The following is a 16,429-nucleotide window of genomic DNA, read 5'->3' on the forward strand; positions in this document are numbered from 1 at the left end:
AAAAAAACCACACCAACCCTTGCCCCAAACTTCAGAAATGAATCTAAACTTGCCCAGAGCTCAGAAATAGACATATCTGAGATTTGGGAATGAATCGACAATGAAGTTTAAACTGAGGGTTTTTTTACTCTCAAAGCTCTTCTATGTTGCTGTAATTTATTTTTGAGTTTTCTAACCTTCTGGTGGTCCTTGGGCTCTCATATCATACATACATGTGGGGAAGCCCCTATCACAGGAGCCTTCTGTAAGTAAATACTTCTTCCTAAGTTGGTTTTTCCTGCCCTTTATTAGATGAAGAGAAGGAGAGACGCTATATTGTGTTGTTCTATTCCCTCGCCTTGCCAGAGGCACAGAGCTAGCTATAATTTTTTCACCAGGAAGGAGGAGGTGGATGCATGCATGGTACACGTGTATACATTCAAGCATTATGCAAAGCAGCCCAGGCCACATGCTCTTAAGTGCATGCATGTTCACAACCATTATTTCACATTCAGATGATTGCCTAATGGGCCACAGGCAGAGTGGACCCCTCTTGACCAAACACACGAACAAAACTACTGCTGCGCTAAAAACGGTCACCGTGTTACAGCACTCTGACGGATGGCACGGCCTGAGCCAAGGTCTCTGGGGAGAGCGCTCCTGTGAGCGCAGGGAGCCCTGCCTCCTCCTCATGTCGGTATAAAGATCCAGCTGATTTTGATGAGGCGTCATTGAGTTTTGCATGTCTCCCTTTTTATGTAGATGTATTAACACAGTGCCAGAAGAAAAGCAGAGCAGATTACAAGCCATAGCTTCATCTCTGCATTTCAGACTCCTATTTATGCACAACACAATATATGGTTTTAATATGCTGCCAAGAAATCAAGTTTGGGAAAAAAGGGCGCAAGAACTTTTCATCTGCAAGTCACTTTGAATAACAACTTGTTAAAAAAGAACTTTGAAATGTAAATAGCAGTTTTTGCAAAGTCTATTAATAGTTTCAATGCCTTCACTGCTCAGTGGCTCGGTACTACAGACGTTTGTGTCCCAGCTCGCTCCTTAGCAGGGGAAAAGCCAGTTGTGCTTCCCTCACGTCCCAAATGGCACAGCACAGACTCCCGCTCCACTGCGGCACAGGCTGAAATGCTGATCTCATGTTTGGTCTTTTGACAAATTTTCATTTAATGAATTGATTCCTACAGTTCATTAACATACCCTCTTCCACTTCTGTATACACATATGTCTTAATTAGCTGCTCATTGGCTGTTTAATTACAAGAAAACAGCTGACAGCTGCCTTGCTGCATCCTAATGGCAGACGTTTCGGAATGACTGTATGCAAGCCTGTGACAACAAAGGTTTATTCATAATCCCATGATTTATGGCTAATACTTAAAGACTTCCACGTATCATTAAGTTTTGCAATATTCTGAGCAATTAACAATTAGTTGGGGGGGGTCATTCTTTTACTGTTTTCTAAAGCAAACTACCACAAATTTTCTTCAAAGATACATCAGAAAAATACACTGCCATATGAAAGACAGGTGAACGTTCAAACAGGATTTTTAACCCTTTTATGACAATGAGCACATATTTTAGTTGTAAAGGGAGGAGAGTGCTGCAACAATATTGTTTAATAAACTTTGTTAATAAAGTATTTGGTAACAAAATTATAGTGCCACTGAAAACAGAGAAAAAATGTTCAGTTATACATATGTAATAAAGACAGGGGTGAGATTGTGTTTGTCAGGTTATACAAGGCTCCTGACTAGCACTTTCTGCAACATGGCTCATCTCTTTTCTAACATGTTTTGCTTGAAATTGGCTAGGCAAAAAACAATAAAAAAACCCCAATGCTTCAAAAGCATGAATTTGAGGTAAATGTTTGCAATGCCACTATGACACTATATGTTTAACAGAGTAATGAAAAATTGGCAAATAAAGAAAATGAATGAATGAAACGACTGAACAAACCACTCTCCATCATATTTGGGAAGTTGTGGCAGTCAGTGAAGTTCCCACTGACTGGAAAAGGGGAAACATAAACCCCATTTTCAAAAAGGGAAAAAAGGAAGACTCGGGGAACTACAGGCTGGTCAGTCTCACCTCTGTGCCTGGCAAGATCATGGGGCAGATCCTCCTGGAAACTCTGCTAAGGCACATGGAAAATAAGGAGGCAATTGGTGACAGCCACCATGGCTTCATTAAGAGCAAATCGTGCCTGACAAATTTGGTGGCCTCCTGTGACAGCATTGCAGCATTGGTGGATTAAGGGGAGAGCAACTGACATCATCTACCTGGACTTGTGCAAGGCATTTGACACTGTTCCACATGACATCCTTGTGTCTAAATTGGAGAGACATGGATTTGATGGATGGACCACTTGGTGGATAAGGAATTGGCTGGCTGGTTGCACTCAAAGAGTTGCAGTCAACAGCTCAATGTCCAAGTGGAGACAAGCGATGGGTGGCACTTCTCAGGGTTTAGTACTGGACCAGTGCTGTTTAACATCTTTGTTGGCGACATGGACAGTGGGATTGAGTGCCCCTTCAGCAGTTTGCCAACAACACCAAGCTGTGTGGCGTGGTCAACACACTGGGGGGCAGGGATGCCATCCAGAGGGACCTGGACAGGCTTGGGAAGTGGGCCTGTGCGAACTTCACAAAGTTCAACCAGGCCAAGTGCAAGGTCCTGCACCTGGGTTGCGGCAATCCCAAGCACAATACAGGCTGGGCAGAGAATGGATTAACAGCCCTGAAGAGAAGGACTCGGGGGTGTTTGTGGATGAGAAGCTCAACATGAGCCAGCAATGTGCGCTTGCAGCCCAGAAAGCCAAACACATCCTGGGCTGCATCAAAAGCAGCATGGCCAGCAGGTCACAGGAGGGGATTCTCCCCCTCTACTCAGCTGTCATGAGACCCCGCCTGGAGTTCTGCATCCAGCTCTGGGGCCCCCAACATAAGAAGGACATGGACCTGCTAGAGAAGTGCAGAGGCAGCCACAAAGATGATCAGAGGTCTGGAGCACCTCTCCTTTGAAGACAGGCTGAGAGAGTTAGGGTTCTTCAGCCTGGAGAAGAGAAGGCTCCAAGGAGACATTATAGCAGCCTTCCAGTACTTAAAAGAGCCTACAGGCAAGGTGGGGGGGGATTCTTTATCAGTGAGTGGAGCAACACGACAAGGGCTAATGGTTTTAAACTGAAAGAGGGGAGATTTAGGTTAGATATTAGAAAGAAATTCTTTACTCTGTGGGTTGTGAGGCACTGGCGCAAGTTGCCCAGGGAAGTTGTGGAGGCCCCATCCCTGGAGGTGTTCAGGGCCAGGCTGGATGGGGCTTTGAGCAACCTGGTCTAGTGGAAAGTGTCCCTGCCCATAGCAGGGGGTTGGAATGAGATGATGTTTAAGGTCCCTTCCAACACTAACCATGCTATGATTCTATGATAATGCAAGATGGGAAGTGACAATACATCAGGTATTGTTTTCTGAAGTAACAAACATGGACATCCCTTATCGTTACAATGAACAAGACCATCTTAGGTCATAAAAGACCAAAGAGACAAAAGCCAGTACCTGTAAACCTTGGAAAAATATGAGAAATGCCCAGAAATGTCCCACATGGGTGGCTTTATGAGACCATGTGTGTACAGTCAAGTAAAGAGAGGGATCACACCGATGCATTTGTGGGTCAGTTGGGCATAAACTGACACTATTTACAGCAAAAGCAAGTTAACTGCATCTGCAAATTTAAAGACATAGTTCATTAACAAAAAATGTCATTTCAAACTAAATGCTTTGCTATGCCCTTTTGAAGCATTCGGGTATTTTCTGATAATGCTGAACTGGATTCAACTTTCAGCTATGCAAAAAAAATATGGATGTGTACAAACCACTCTCCTTCCTCAGCATGGTCCCTAATAGAGAGCACAAGGTTGTTAATGGCTTCCCACAACTAACGGTTGATGAAGCCCTGCATAGAGCTACTAGTTTTCTCAGTAGTGCCACTACAATAGTAGTATTTCCAGTCTTACACAGGAGAAGAAACTTTTCTTTCTGAGTCATCGTACAATCTTTGTGTCATTCTTCATGCATGCTTCTGAGTAAATGTCTTATATGATTAATTTCATCTTCCCTTTACTCCCATTATATGTTGTATACTAGGTATCAGCAATGGTCGGACAGAAAAAAATCCTCTCTCTCAAAATTTATTTTATTTATAATGAGCCACAGGAGCCCTCCTAGATAAAGAATAAGACCCTGGCTAAAAACTTGTTTTTTTCACTGGGGAGGTGTGTGTGTGTGGGTGTGTGTGTGTTAAGTTTTATTTTATAAAGGCAGATTCAAATTCAGCTAAATAGGTTGATGGGCTGGGAGTACTCAATGATGTTTGGGCAAAACACAGCCACTAACTTAATAAAAACAGCCAGTAACATCATAGTAAGGTAGGAAATCAAAGCTCCTCAAGAAACACTGATTTGGCTTCATTACAAATCTTCAATTCTAGTTATGTGAAACACCATATTAACAACAACGACTGGTCAGAAAACTTTCAATTATGTGAAATGCAAGGGTCACAAACCTGTAGAAGAGCAGCAGGATCAGCAAAGGTCAATTTGATGAGAGCTTGTCTGTGATTTCACACGTGATACAGGTTAAGATTGCAAAGTAGGTCTGCAACTAAAACTTCACTTTAGGTTTTAAATAAATTATATTTCTGGTAGTTATTAGTATACACACAGTAACACTTAAGTTAACATTACTATTAAGTAACATTAAAGTTCACATCAAACTGGGGCGAAAACCAGTAAGCGTTGAAAACATCCCACTTTGCTGCTGCTGTTCTTGCTGCCTGTAGATCATTCTTGACAGGCCTGGCTTGGGAGGGCAGCACCGCATCTGTTCACTTCTGATGACGAAGGCCCCGACCCTGCAATCTGATGCACACGGATGGGTCTGTAGCACCTGTGCAGAACCTGACTTCTCTGGGACTGTCTGTTGGTGCAGGACATCGGCTCCAGGAATCAGAGTGCAGGACTGGGAACTAGGTCTTCATAGCAAAGTACTTTTTACAGAAGAAGGTTTAGCGTAACATGAAGAGCAATGTAAGCATGCTCAAACCTGCCGAGATCATAGCCCCAGAAAAGCTGGGAAAAAACCCATACCAATACACACCTGGCTCATTTGGCAGAAGCCAAGCTATGCCAACTTCTTCACCAGCCAAATAGTTCTGTTGGGTGAGACTTTGTTGACATTACTGTGGAAGAGCACAGCACAAACAAAATCCATCTGCTACAGTAGGGCATTTTAAATGCTGTCCAGGCTGTGATCATTTCAACTCTTCCTGTGACTTGTGCGCACTAGCACTATCCTATCTGTGAATACCTGCAGGTCATCTGGGCTCCGGCATTAGACAAGAATCAGCTTCCGAGTTATTTCCCTCCTGAAAGTTAGTAACTTAGTTAACTAACTTGATATTCATTGGCTTTGAAATTCTGCCTGAAATCGTACGGCTAGAAAACATTATTCCAAGAGAAAGAGAAAATGCCTAACTTCATTCACTGGGCCACTTATTTATTCACGCACACTACGCACACTCTGCTTTCGAGGTTCAAATGGGTTTCAGTGTGCTGAGTACACTTTCCTACTTGCCTCCCCTTCTGCCCTCTCCCACCAGCTGACCATTCTGGTGGGATTCTCAGAAGCGTATTGAGGATTGCACAGAGCTCCCAGAGAACTCAATTTATACAGAATTTGAAGGAAACCCATTTGTTCTAAAACGTAAGGAACCGCACGTGCATTTCTCACTATCAGGCTAGCATCTATTCTTCTGACTGCTGGAGGTACACAAAGGACTTTTCTCCTAATAACTCACATTTGCATTTATTCCTGGGAAAGTGCAGTCACTCTGATGGAAGAATGCTCGATGGATATGTCTGTCTCTCGCCCGCAGTGCTAAGTGCCTACCAGCTACGTACTAACGAATGTGACTGCGAGTATGGTGCGCTCTATGGCTTCCTTCTGCAGGCAGCTGTCCTGCTGCTTTTGGTGGGGGCTTTTCTCACATACGGGACTTAGGAGAAGGCAAGGCCAAAGACCTGCATGAAGATGAAGCAGAAGATAACGCAGCTGGCAACCTTCCTTTCCTTTGGCAACCTGTTCCTGTTCTGCAACAAACCGTGTTGAGAAAGGCCTGTTTTCTGCATAGATGAGCGTTAGCATTATGCTAACATCAGTCTGTTGACAATGACGTTCATCATGGATCTGGAGGCAGTCTCTCAGGTATACTGGTCCCGGACCATTTAAGGACTAAAGAGGTCTCGGATTTTGAACGTAACTTGATACTCTTCGACAAGACAGTCATACAGCAGAATTCTGACTGCAAATGTCTGCCACTGCACACAGCTGAAATTTGATAAACACTGCTCAACCACATAAAGCTGAAAAAAGTAACCACTTTATTATCAATGCACTTCTAGTGCATTTTTTGCATTTTTCCATAGCAACAGCAGTTACAAAGGGCAGAAGATGCTGTCCTGCATCATTCTGAAATTCTTAGGTTTTTTTTTTTCTTCCTTCTAACCAATACTTCCATGAGACTGAGAGAACGTGTTAATGAAAACACAAAAATCTTCCTTGGAAAACCACAAAAGAAATCTCAATAATGTGAAAGCAAGGAAATTACTTTTTGAAGATGGGTGGTAGTACCAAGCATGTCAGGATAGCAGACTAGAAACTGTCATAAATATACATTCTTCACACCTAAAGCGTAGATTAACAGTGGCAAACCTGTCAGCATGGGATTGCAACATGTACATACATGAAGAAAGCAACAAGCTAGAGCACAGCTGTGCACACTGTGTCATTCCCGAGCTAGCGCTGTAATTCTGGACTAGTGATAAAAAGGAGTGATTAGCTTCACAGTGCCTAGCGCTAGCGTTGTCCAATTTAATTCTTGGTTGTGAGAGACAAACTAAACAAAATATAAATGCTTCTAGTGTAATCTTTGCTCGCTAGAGTTACTGAAGGTGCAAATCTGGAAAGAAATCCAAAGCCTAAACCTTACACGGCAATGGTTGCAGTGCAAGGAACAGGCACTGCTTCCAGGAAGACCCAAGCGTGCTTAACACCAGTAGCATGTGCTACTTGTGCAATGCCATCTTCCACACCAAACAATAGATTTGTAACTGTAGCAGATGACAAAAGAAAATTGAGAAGTTGGAGAGCTCTCATGTATTTCAACACAGCTTCTTAGCAATTCAGAAAGCAAAAATGGGGAGGCAGATTCAAGAACGCCATGAACTCTCTCTCAAGTGGATCCACAGAACAGAATCTTTGCGGTATGCTAGAAGCGGATCATCTTTCTGTACCTCTTCTGCTTATTCACGGAGAGACAGTTTACGGCACACAGAGCAGAACCGCATGACTTTTGAAGCCTGTCCTGAAATCTGTGTGTGTGTGTGTGTCACAAAATTGCCCTGTTTAAAGCCCCAGTAAAACCAGTACTTCAGAATACCCAATTGATCTCATATTCTTTGAAATGGAGTCCACCGATCCAACTTTGGCGCAATACTTGCTCTTTAAAAAGCAAAGGGAAATAATCACTATCAAAAGGCTAAATGCTGTTTTAAGACTTAATATTTTAGAAGCTTACCTTGCAGCCTTCACATGTAATGACACCATAATGGATTCCTGATGATTTGTCTCCACAGATCTTGCATGGAATAATTTCAATTTGAGCTGCAACAGAAGCACGCAACCAGTTAATTACATTTTCTTTTAAACACCTTATAAAAGCATTCCCTGATCAGCATTTGTACAGTGAAAACTAATAACCTGCTAAACATTATACTGCATTAACTATTCATTGCTGAACTGCAAGGGTCCCCTAGAGCTTTGGACTAAATTATGGCTGCTCGTTATATAATAGCTTTTGGGTTATTAAAATGGGTCATTTGAGAAGGTGTTTAAGAACCCACAAGAAGGCAAGAATCAGCATTTCAAAGCCAAAAACAATAGGAGAGTTCACATTTTGGCCAAAGAGCTAAGACGACACTAGAAAGGTTTCTTCCAGTCTTATTCCTGTGAGATCCTAAAAGGTAATTTTGAAGTTTGCCCTGCCCAAAAAGGAATGCAACACCTTTACCAGTGGGGTCACCACCATGCCATCCAGTTCACATGACTGGCCAATCCAAAAGAGAAGTAACAAGGTAAAAGAGCAACTGCATTTTACACAAGAAATCCAAAATTCACATATCTGAATTGAAAGTGAATTGTCAGTACCTGTATGCGTATTAGCTACCACAGAACAAACGAGGGAGAAAATACAGCAGTATTCCAGTCAACTTACAAGACACAAAGGAGTCAGCGCAGTCTGGAAAATGCCACAGAGATACGTGATATGAAAGCCCCGATTTTTTAAATTGAACTTCATGCATATAAAACATACCTACTGAATTCAGTTTAGCGTGTGACAAAACAAAACTCTCTGCGCATATCTCTAAATCACTCCCCATCTGAATTCACGGATTTAAGAAGGGACTCCTGCGTGCTCAGGAATACCTCTTCAACTGCTTTTGGAGTGTATGGCCGCAGTCATTTTGCTAGCAAATCTTTTTGGATAGGACCGTGCTGAGGCAGTGCTTTACAGTATCAAAGACCAGCAGTCCACATTTTACATATACTTGCATGTGCTCACAGAAACACAGAGTATACGGTAGATAACCAAAAAATCCCAAGAAAGCCCTTTCTCTGCTGCAATGGTGTTCGCATCAGGCTACATTAGCTTTCCTGAACCAGCTCAGTCCGAACAGAAGTACAAAGGCAACTCTTGCTGTGTCTCTAGCTGCGATGTATTAACAATCAGAAGTGCTGTTAATCTCCTGTGAGGAACTGGAATCCATTCACAAGATGCCCAGTTGTTTGAGAGACCTTTAATTCCACCCAGTTTCTGGCTATCCAGCCCGTGACAACACAGAAAATCACATCTAATACTGTCTAACAATGTATCAGCTTAACTTTAGTTGTACTCTTAACGCTGTTTTCAAGAAGTCACGTCCAGTCTTACAAACATTGCATTTTGCATGCCATTAACCCCCTAACCGACTGCTTATTATTAAACAAGAATCATCTTCCAATGCTACCACGTGCTCCGTTTCAATGCAGCCCCGCATCATAGCTCAGGATCAGGCCAAAACTGTAAGATAATTATAAACTAGGAGACCAGAAGACTTTTAGCACAGCACTGACTGTGCTAAAACACTCCTTCCAAATATTCTCCAGACGACATCAAATGCAATGATCAGAGCAGCTGAGCAGTACCCGCATAGTACCCATTTGCTCCCAGGAACCTAACAGCAGCTAAAATGCTCTGCTGAGGACAGCAGTGCCCAGCAGCTATGGTACTACGTTGCTGTTTTCCTGACAGTTCCATATCAGCAGCTTTCAAAATATTTTCATACAGCAGGACACCACTTGCATCTGCTTCCATCATAAGGATCTTTGCATTCTTGATCTTTAATCCCCCACCTTCCCTGCAGCAACAAAACGATAGACTGAAATTAAAAGGTCTGTTCAGGACACGTAAGAAAGGAAATACTTCTTCCCTGCAGAAACAAAAACTGTTTTAATTTCACTTTGCTCTCAGCTAACACATTAAACACAGTGGAGAAGGAAGTGAACTAACAATAGGAAAAAATAAAGTGTATGCTATTTTATTACTGTGTTACATTAATTATTACTAAAGCATCATATGTTTACGAACAAAGCTTCGAGCAGAAAGGGTAGCGTAACGCCACTTTCCATCAACAAATTGAACAACGGACTGACATTCACAGAAACTCAAAATCTGTCTAACGCGCAGTTCAAATTCAGCAAGCAATCCCGTGGGCGAATTCCGGAATAGATCTACCCATTCCCAGTTGTGCCTTTTCAGTATTTGATTATTTTTCTACTCTGCTACAGTGAATCAGCAGCCTTCTCCAACTCCTTTGACAGGGCACTGACAAGCCTTATCTCAACAGCTTCATGGCAATGTATTTTTTACATTTCACTTTTATATACATAATTACTGCCTTATTTTGAATAGGTATGATATAATTGGATCTTGTTTATCTACAATCTCCAGCACATTAGTTAAATCACCCATGAAGCCTGTCTATGCAATCCCTGTTTCTTAAGCAACAGGACATTTGCAGAGTGTTTCTGAAGGAATGTAACGTGCCTTCAAAGTGATGGCCTAAAGCTAGGTTACTAATAGTCTAAAAGGTGCCATAATTAGTCCCAAATGCATTTTCCAGAGTGCTTTACTGTTAGAAGAGAATCTCCACATATTCACAGGCTTCAGCTGTGCCAGCATTTGCCGACCGTTGTGTGTATGAGCAGCGGCACCAAATCGGGTATAATTTCAGAATTCCAGACTTCCTCAATTTACTACATCTTCAAGGTACTCACTTTCAATTAAGCACGCAGCATTTACAACTTCAACTTATCGTTTCACTCTGAGATACAGGACAGTGGGATGAAACTCGGAAGCATAAATTGCTTGCAACTGCCACAACCAATTGTATTACAAATTAATGCGTGGAGAGACATCAGATCAATTACTGCTCCACGTGGTTGCCTTTGCAAATCAACTCATTGAAATGGAATCCCTGTCGCAACTTCATACACTTGCTACATAGCATGAAAGGACTTAGACACTTTAAACTTACTAAATGCAAATTGCCTGTGCCAGGATTATGCATTTTTCTTACGAGGGTGAAAATATTTTCCCCACTTTTAACTTTGACATGCAAATATGTACTTGCTAAAACCTTGTTCTTATGCAAACAAGGCAGGTGGGAAATACTTTTACATGTCAAGAATATGTTCCAACTTGGTTTCTCACATTCCCAGAGTTACTTAAAGCTTCCTACTGTGCTCACATTAATTGTACCTGTTCTGTGCTTACATACATTTATATGGTATATTTTCCAAGATTATATAAAATACTCTAATTCATGCTTTAGACTAGAATTAGCCTAAATTACAGTTTACAATTTCTGTCTCCTGGGGTGGTGCTCAGGCTGATTCTGGTTCATGCACGAGCAAATCATTTCTTAAATATGAATTGCAGAAAAAAATAAACTCTTGTGGTTGCTTAGAAACCGCTACAGAGACCCAGGTGACAGATGTCGTTTGTATTCCCAGATTAAAGGCCTAAGAATCTTTCACACCCTGAAATAACAGTGTTCCAGAATACTACCAAGGATGTCCTGTGCCAAAGGCAGCAATGAATAGGAATAAAAGCCCAAACAAACCACAAACGCAAGCTCAAGCACAGAGACCCACCACAAGCATCAAACAAGTTGCTACAGAAACAGCTCCTGAGAGAGAGAAGTGACCACTGAGGGCCGGAGGTAGCAATCATTATGAACTGACGTCACACATGAGGCAAACTCGCCTCCATAGGAAAGGGCATCTGACATCCACCAAGGTCTCTCGGTATGTGTGACTTTAACACACTTTAGCTCTTCCTATCACTGCATTGTCTGGCCATCTTCCTTCTGCTGTAACATCGTACGATCTTCATTCTACAGCAGGAAAATTGAATGTAGACTCTTCAATTTACTCAAAATCAGACAAAATAGGAACTTGAGCCCAAGTATTACAGCAGAAAAAAGCCCGTGGTTTCCCCCTGAACCTTTCTTCTTCCTCCATCCACTGTGTCTTCACTTGGCAATTGTCCGAAGTAGCTCCGGGTATGCTTAAAGTACACAATTGCCTCCACCTAATTCCTAGCGAACGTGCCTATCAGACAACCAGAGAGAGCACTAAAGACATCTTTTGTTGGCATCTGGAAGAGAAGAATATGCCTTATTCCCTTCTACTGCAGGCTTCACTTCTTTCCGCAGATCTGGAACAGTTTCACTGGGCTCGCCTCCCTTTTTCAAGCTCCCTCCCCAGCCAACCCCTCTGGACAGACTCCCCCTCTTTACTAATTCCTGCATCATTAAATGCTACTTTATTCCTTGTCCGGTTTGAGCAGTAGAGGAGGAAAGAAATCGAATTCTGTATTTGTAAGGAAATGCTCAGTACAAGCTCATCATAACCTTTAGTTTTTTCCTTTCTAACTCCTTGGGCAGGCTCCAGTCAGCACAAGAACCCATATAGCCAAGTAAAGCACAGGGCATCTTTCTCCTCAGTTCGGCCATTTAAGTAGAAACACAGGAAAGAGCATTACCAGTCCACCCTGAGGAAAACATTTTTCGAGAGAAAAAATTAGTTTCCAAAGACAGAAGTTTTTCCTCCCCGTTAGTGTGTCCGAATGAACTGTTTGTTCCTAGTGAATTAATTGTACTATGGTAGACAGAATATTTTCCCATTCCTCCTCCTGCTTTCACACTGTTATTTTAAAATTGTACATTCACACAGAACACGTTATTTTTTCCAATTCGCAACAGGTATGAAATCTCAGATTTGATATCCTGGGAAGCGCTCTTCAATGGAAGCAAAAATCGGTCCCTATTCCTGCCTTTTAGGTGAGATTCACCTAGCTGACCTGAGCTATCTTGAAAGTTGGGTAATTAGCTGAAGTTAATTGTCTTGTCCGCTTCTAAAGTGATGAGGAAGGCAGGAAGAAAGAGAGAGAAAAAGAAAGGGAAGGAGAAAGAGAAAGCAAGAAGGAAAAAGGGAGAGGGGGCATGCTGATTCATCTCATTCAAGACAAGCGAGATGAACCCCCGAGTGGCCATGCCTCCTCTCCACTCACCAGAGAAGGAATTTAACGATGCCTTCATCACAAGCCTAACTTTTAGAAGGTGAAAGTCAGGTGAGCCCTACTGCCTCTTGCTATTTCTGAATTAAAAATTTAGCATTTTCTGGAAAGGAAAACCTGCGTAAGAAGTGTTCCCTTGCCCTCCCATGGTACCTAGGGTCCCGATCGCCTGGGTATGCCCACACCATTGAGATAAGAGCATTTCCATGGCGTTCCTCATCACAGCTCCCACCCTTCAGCTCTCAAGGCAGCAATATCAAGAAACTCTAGGTATACACATTCCTTTTTCACATAATAAAGACGAACTTAAGCACACACTGGTTAGTCTGCCAGACTGGTCTATTTCTTAAAAACGCTATGGACACCAAGCATCCTTCTCTGACCCACCAGCCTTCTGGGGAAAGCGCTCTAACCAAAACTGTTAGCTGAACTGAGGACTTTCCTCGAGGCTAGATGTGGGGTACGTACAACAGCCAGGACGGCAGCTGGGATCTCCTGGGTCTCAGGGTACCGCTTAAGAAGTTATCCCTCCTACGGCTGCAAGAAAGGTTTAAATTCCTTTCCCTGAATGTAGCTTGGCCTGTTCCCCACTTCACAGGGTATGTACAGTTTTGCAGCTGATTTAGAAGGGCTTTGAAATAAACATGATACGTATACAAATTGGGCTAACCTGCTTCTGAAGGGATGCAGTTTGTGCCAGACATCACTGCTAGTGCTGTTTGTAAGTATATTGATTAAATTAGGAGGCATACATATTCACTGACATATTCATACATATTCATTGACTCAAACAAGGGTACTGCATGTAATGTGGTATTTAAAGCAACATAATATCTGATCACAAACTGAATTAACAAGGAATGATTTTACTATATAATATTCTAATCTTCCTGCATTTTCAGCTTCATTACCTAAATAATTTGCTCTGTCATGTACCCTAAGTAATTTGAGCTGGCTGCAAATTACTCGTCTCCAAACACCTGCAGCTTACAAACGCTGCAATTCTACTAAACTGAAAGCCAGTGGCAGCACAGCTCTGCCCGTTCCATTAATATACTACGTTAAGTGACCATCTGTCCACTCACATATATTAAAATATTTAAACCCCGTGTACTTCTACGGATGATGACTGGTTGACTGATGTCTTGGGCATTTTTAGAACACACAGTAGGTGTTTTGATCCAGAGCTGATGGAATTTATCTGCCCACTCCTTGCGTGAAAGGTTTGTTTATTCTAGATACAATCCCCACCATAACGGCATTCAGGCCACGAGCAGACCCGCTGGTGATTACAATGATACAGCCAGTAACAAGTAGCTCCCGAGAACTACCAAAGCCTGATATCCTAGAGATTTGTGTCTCCTGGTTGGATTTGCTGGGGTCCAGTAAAATTAAAATTCCAGCAGAAGCCTTCCCAGCACGCGCGACATTGCTTGTGTCTTCCTCTCCTTCATAGATTCTCCTATCTGTAGCTGAGCTCGGGCTTCACAGTATCCCTCGGTGGAGTATTAGCTGGGTATCTTTCTGGGTATGTTTTTCAATTTTCATGAAACATGTAGGAACACATCTGTGGGACCGCTGATGCTCTCGAGCTTGGCTGAAATGGTTTTTGGTAATGAGGAGGATTGGGGTGATGGGCAGAAAACCAGACAAACACAAACAACCTCTCCAAGCCTTGTTTCCTTAGGAAATCACACTAGTAATAAAATAAAATAAATACCGAGGTTATGCTGGTACAAATCCTTTGAAGTCTGTGGGTGTGATGGGTGGAGTAGAAACGAACACGGCCACCAAAGTATTAATTAAAATTAAAGTATGAGCAACACCTCAAACACACAAGGCAGAAATGCTGCAGTGCCAAGACCAGATCTTTGGGCCTGAACACAGCTGGATCCTTCTTTGTAGGTCACTTGATACCACACAGCACTCCGTAATGCTAAAAACATTCAGCTTCAAAGAGTATTAAAGGAGATGCACGATAAATAGTATGGAACAACCTGAGCACTTTGGCGGCTTGCAAGACTGACTTTTAGGAATAAATCTGAATTCTTTCAACCTCTGTTATCGATTTGGACATGTTGAAGGGAACGGTGCAGTAACAGCTCATATTCTCATGCCAAGACCACTGACATTTACATTTATTGTTTTACTTTAAGCCAATACATTTTACTTTAAAAAAAATTATTTAAAGAACTAAATGTTTGCTATTACATGAAGCGCTGGCTTCAACAATGACACTCGAATGCCTAATGAAAGAAGGCTATATGGAAAATGGTTTGGAGTCTCCAACAGGCAAAACTCTTCCTATGAAGCTGTTGTGGTGAGGTCTCTATGTATATTTTTGATGTTACATTCAAATACAAAATTGCTGAAACACCTTAATAGACCATCATAACATTCTTAATTCTTATAAAGAAAAATTAAAACAAAAAGAAATCCCAACACAAACAATCTAGGACTTCTGTAAGTGATTAGGAGCACAAACAAGCTAAAAACTGATGTAGGGTTTTCACAGAAACTCAAGAGAGCTGACGTTTGCTCCCTCTCAGCCATGTGTGCAGCACTAAGTGGTTCTTATTTTCCTCCTGTATAACAGTCTTGTATCTCTCCACTGTCTTAGCTTGATTTCCTTTGTCGAAGAATGACATGTAGAAACAACTCCAGCTGGGGACTCTGGTCACATTATGAAACCATACCACAGCCCAAACTATAATATCAAACCACTGAACTACAAGCCTAGGCTCAAAATAATCAGGATTGATGCATCCAGATGTGTTCAGTTGTCCAGGAGCACAGAAAAGTAGCTCTTTGAAGAATCAATCTCTTGTTACTTGCCGGGGCATACAACTAACATCTTGTTACTACTTTCATGAACTTAAACACAAATCATTAAGATGGCTGAAAGATACACCAAAATATGTACACAGTAGCAAGATAGAGAATAATGATACTAACTCTTTTGAGGAGAAGATAAAGAAAAAACAAAGCACCAACTCTTTTTATAGTGGAGGAGAAGATTCATTCCCTAGACACGACACAGGCACAGTAACACAACATAGTAACCAAACTTCGTGGCAAAGAACAAGAACATGGAAAGAATGAAGGGGAAAGTGTTGCTATGCAATGTCCTATGCATTTCAAACCCAAAGCATTTGAAGACTAGTTCTATTTTTTCAATATGGCCAGACAAGACTTCCAAATTCCATAGAACATCAGTTTTGTCCCACAATATTTTGACTTCTCACTTTCTTGGTGGCTCAGGTGCTTATGAATAAACATAGAATCACAGAATCATAGAATCGTTTTGGCTGAAAGAGACCCTTAAGATCATCAAGTCCAACCATCAACCTAGCACTGCCCAGTTACCACTGAACCGTGTCCCTCAGCAGCACCTCTACATGTCTTTTAAATACCTCCAGGGATGTCGACTCCACCACGTCCCTGGGCAGCCTGTTCCAATGCTTGACAACCCTTTTGGTGAAGAAATTTTTCCTAATAGCCAATCTAAACCTCCCCTCGTGCAACTTGAGGCCGTTTCCTCTTGTCCTGTCGCCTGTTGCTTGGGAGAAGAGACCGCCCCCCACCTCGCTACAACCTCCTTTCAGGCAGCTGTAGAAACATTTAACCATTTTATTCCCCTCTTCCCTTGCTGAAAATTAACAGTAGTTATACTGGCTATGATGAACACAGTTTGGAGTATG

General features: G+C 42.1%; 1 protein-coding gene across 1 annotated transcript in view; it reads right to left on the bottom strand.

Annotated features, from left to right (window-relative positions):
* RORA (RAR-related orphan receptor A) overlaps window positions 1-16,429 on the bottom strand; it is a gene marked incomplete at its 5' end in the record, with an annotated part of 262,212 nt that overhangs the window by 15,558 nt on the left and 230,225 nt on the right. The window contains one exon of the mRNA XM_009885794.1: window positions 7,626-7,711. Coding sequence (XP_009884096.1) covers window positions 7,626-7,711 — 86 coding nt within the window. The remainder of the gene's footprint in view (window positions 1-7,625; window positions 7,712-16,429) is intronic.

The sequence above is a fragment of the Charadrius vociferus genome, unplaced genomic scaffold (genome assembly GCF_000708025.1).
Source record: "Charadrius vociferus isolate BGI_N301 unplaced genomic scaffold, ASM70802v2 scaffold325, whole genome shotgun sequence".
NCBI classification, from domain to species: domain Eukaryota; kingdom Metazoa; phylum Chordata; class Aves; order Charadriiformes; family Charadriidae; genus Charadrius; species Charadrius vociferus.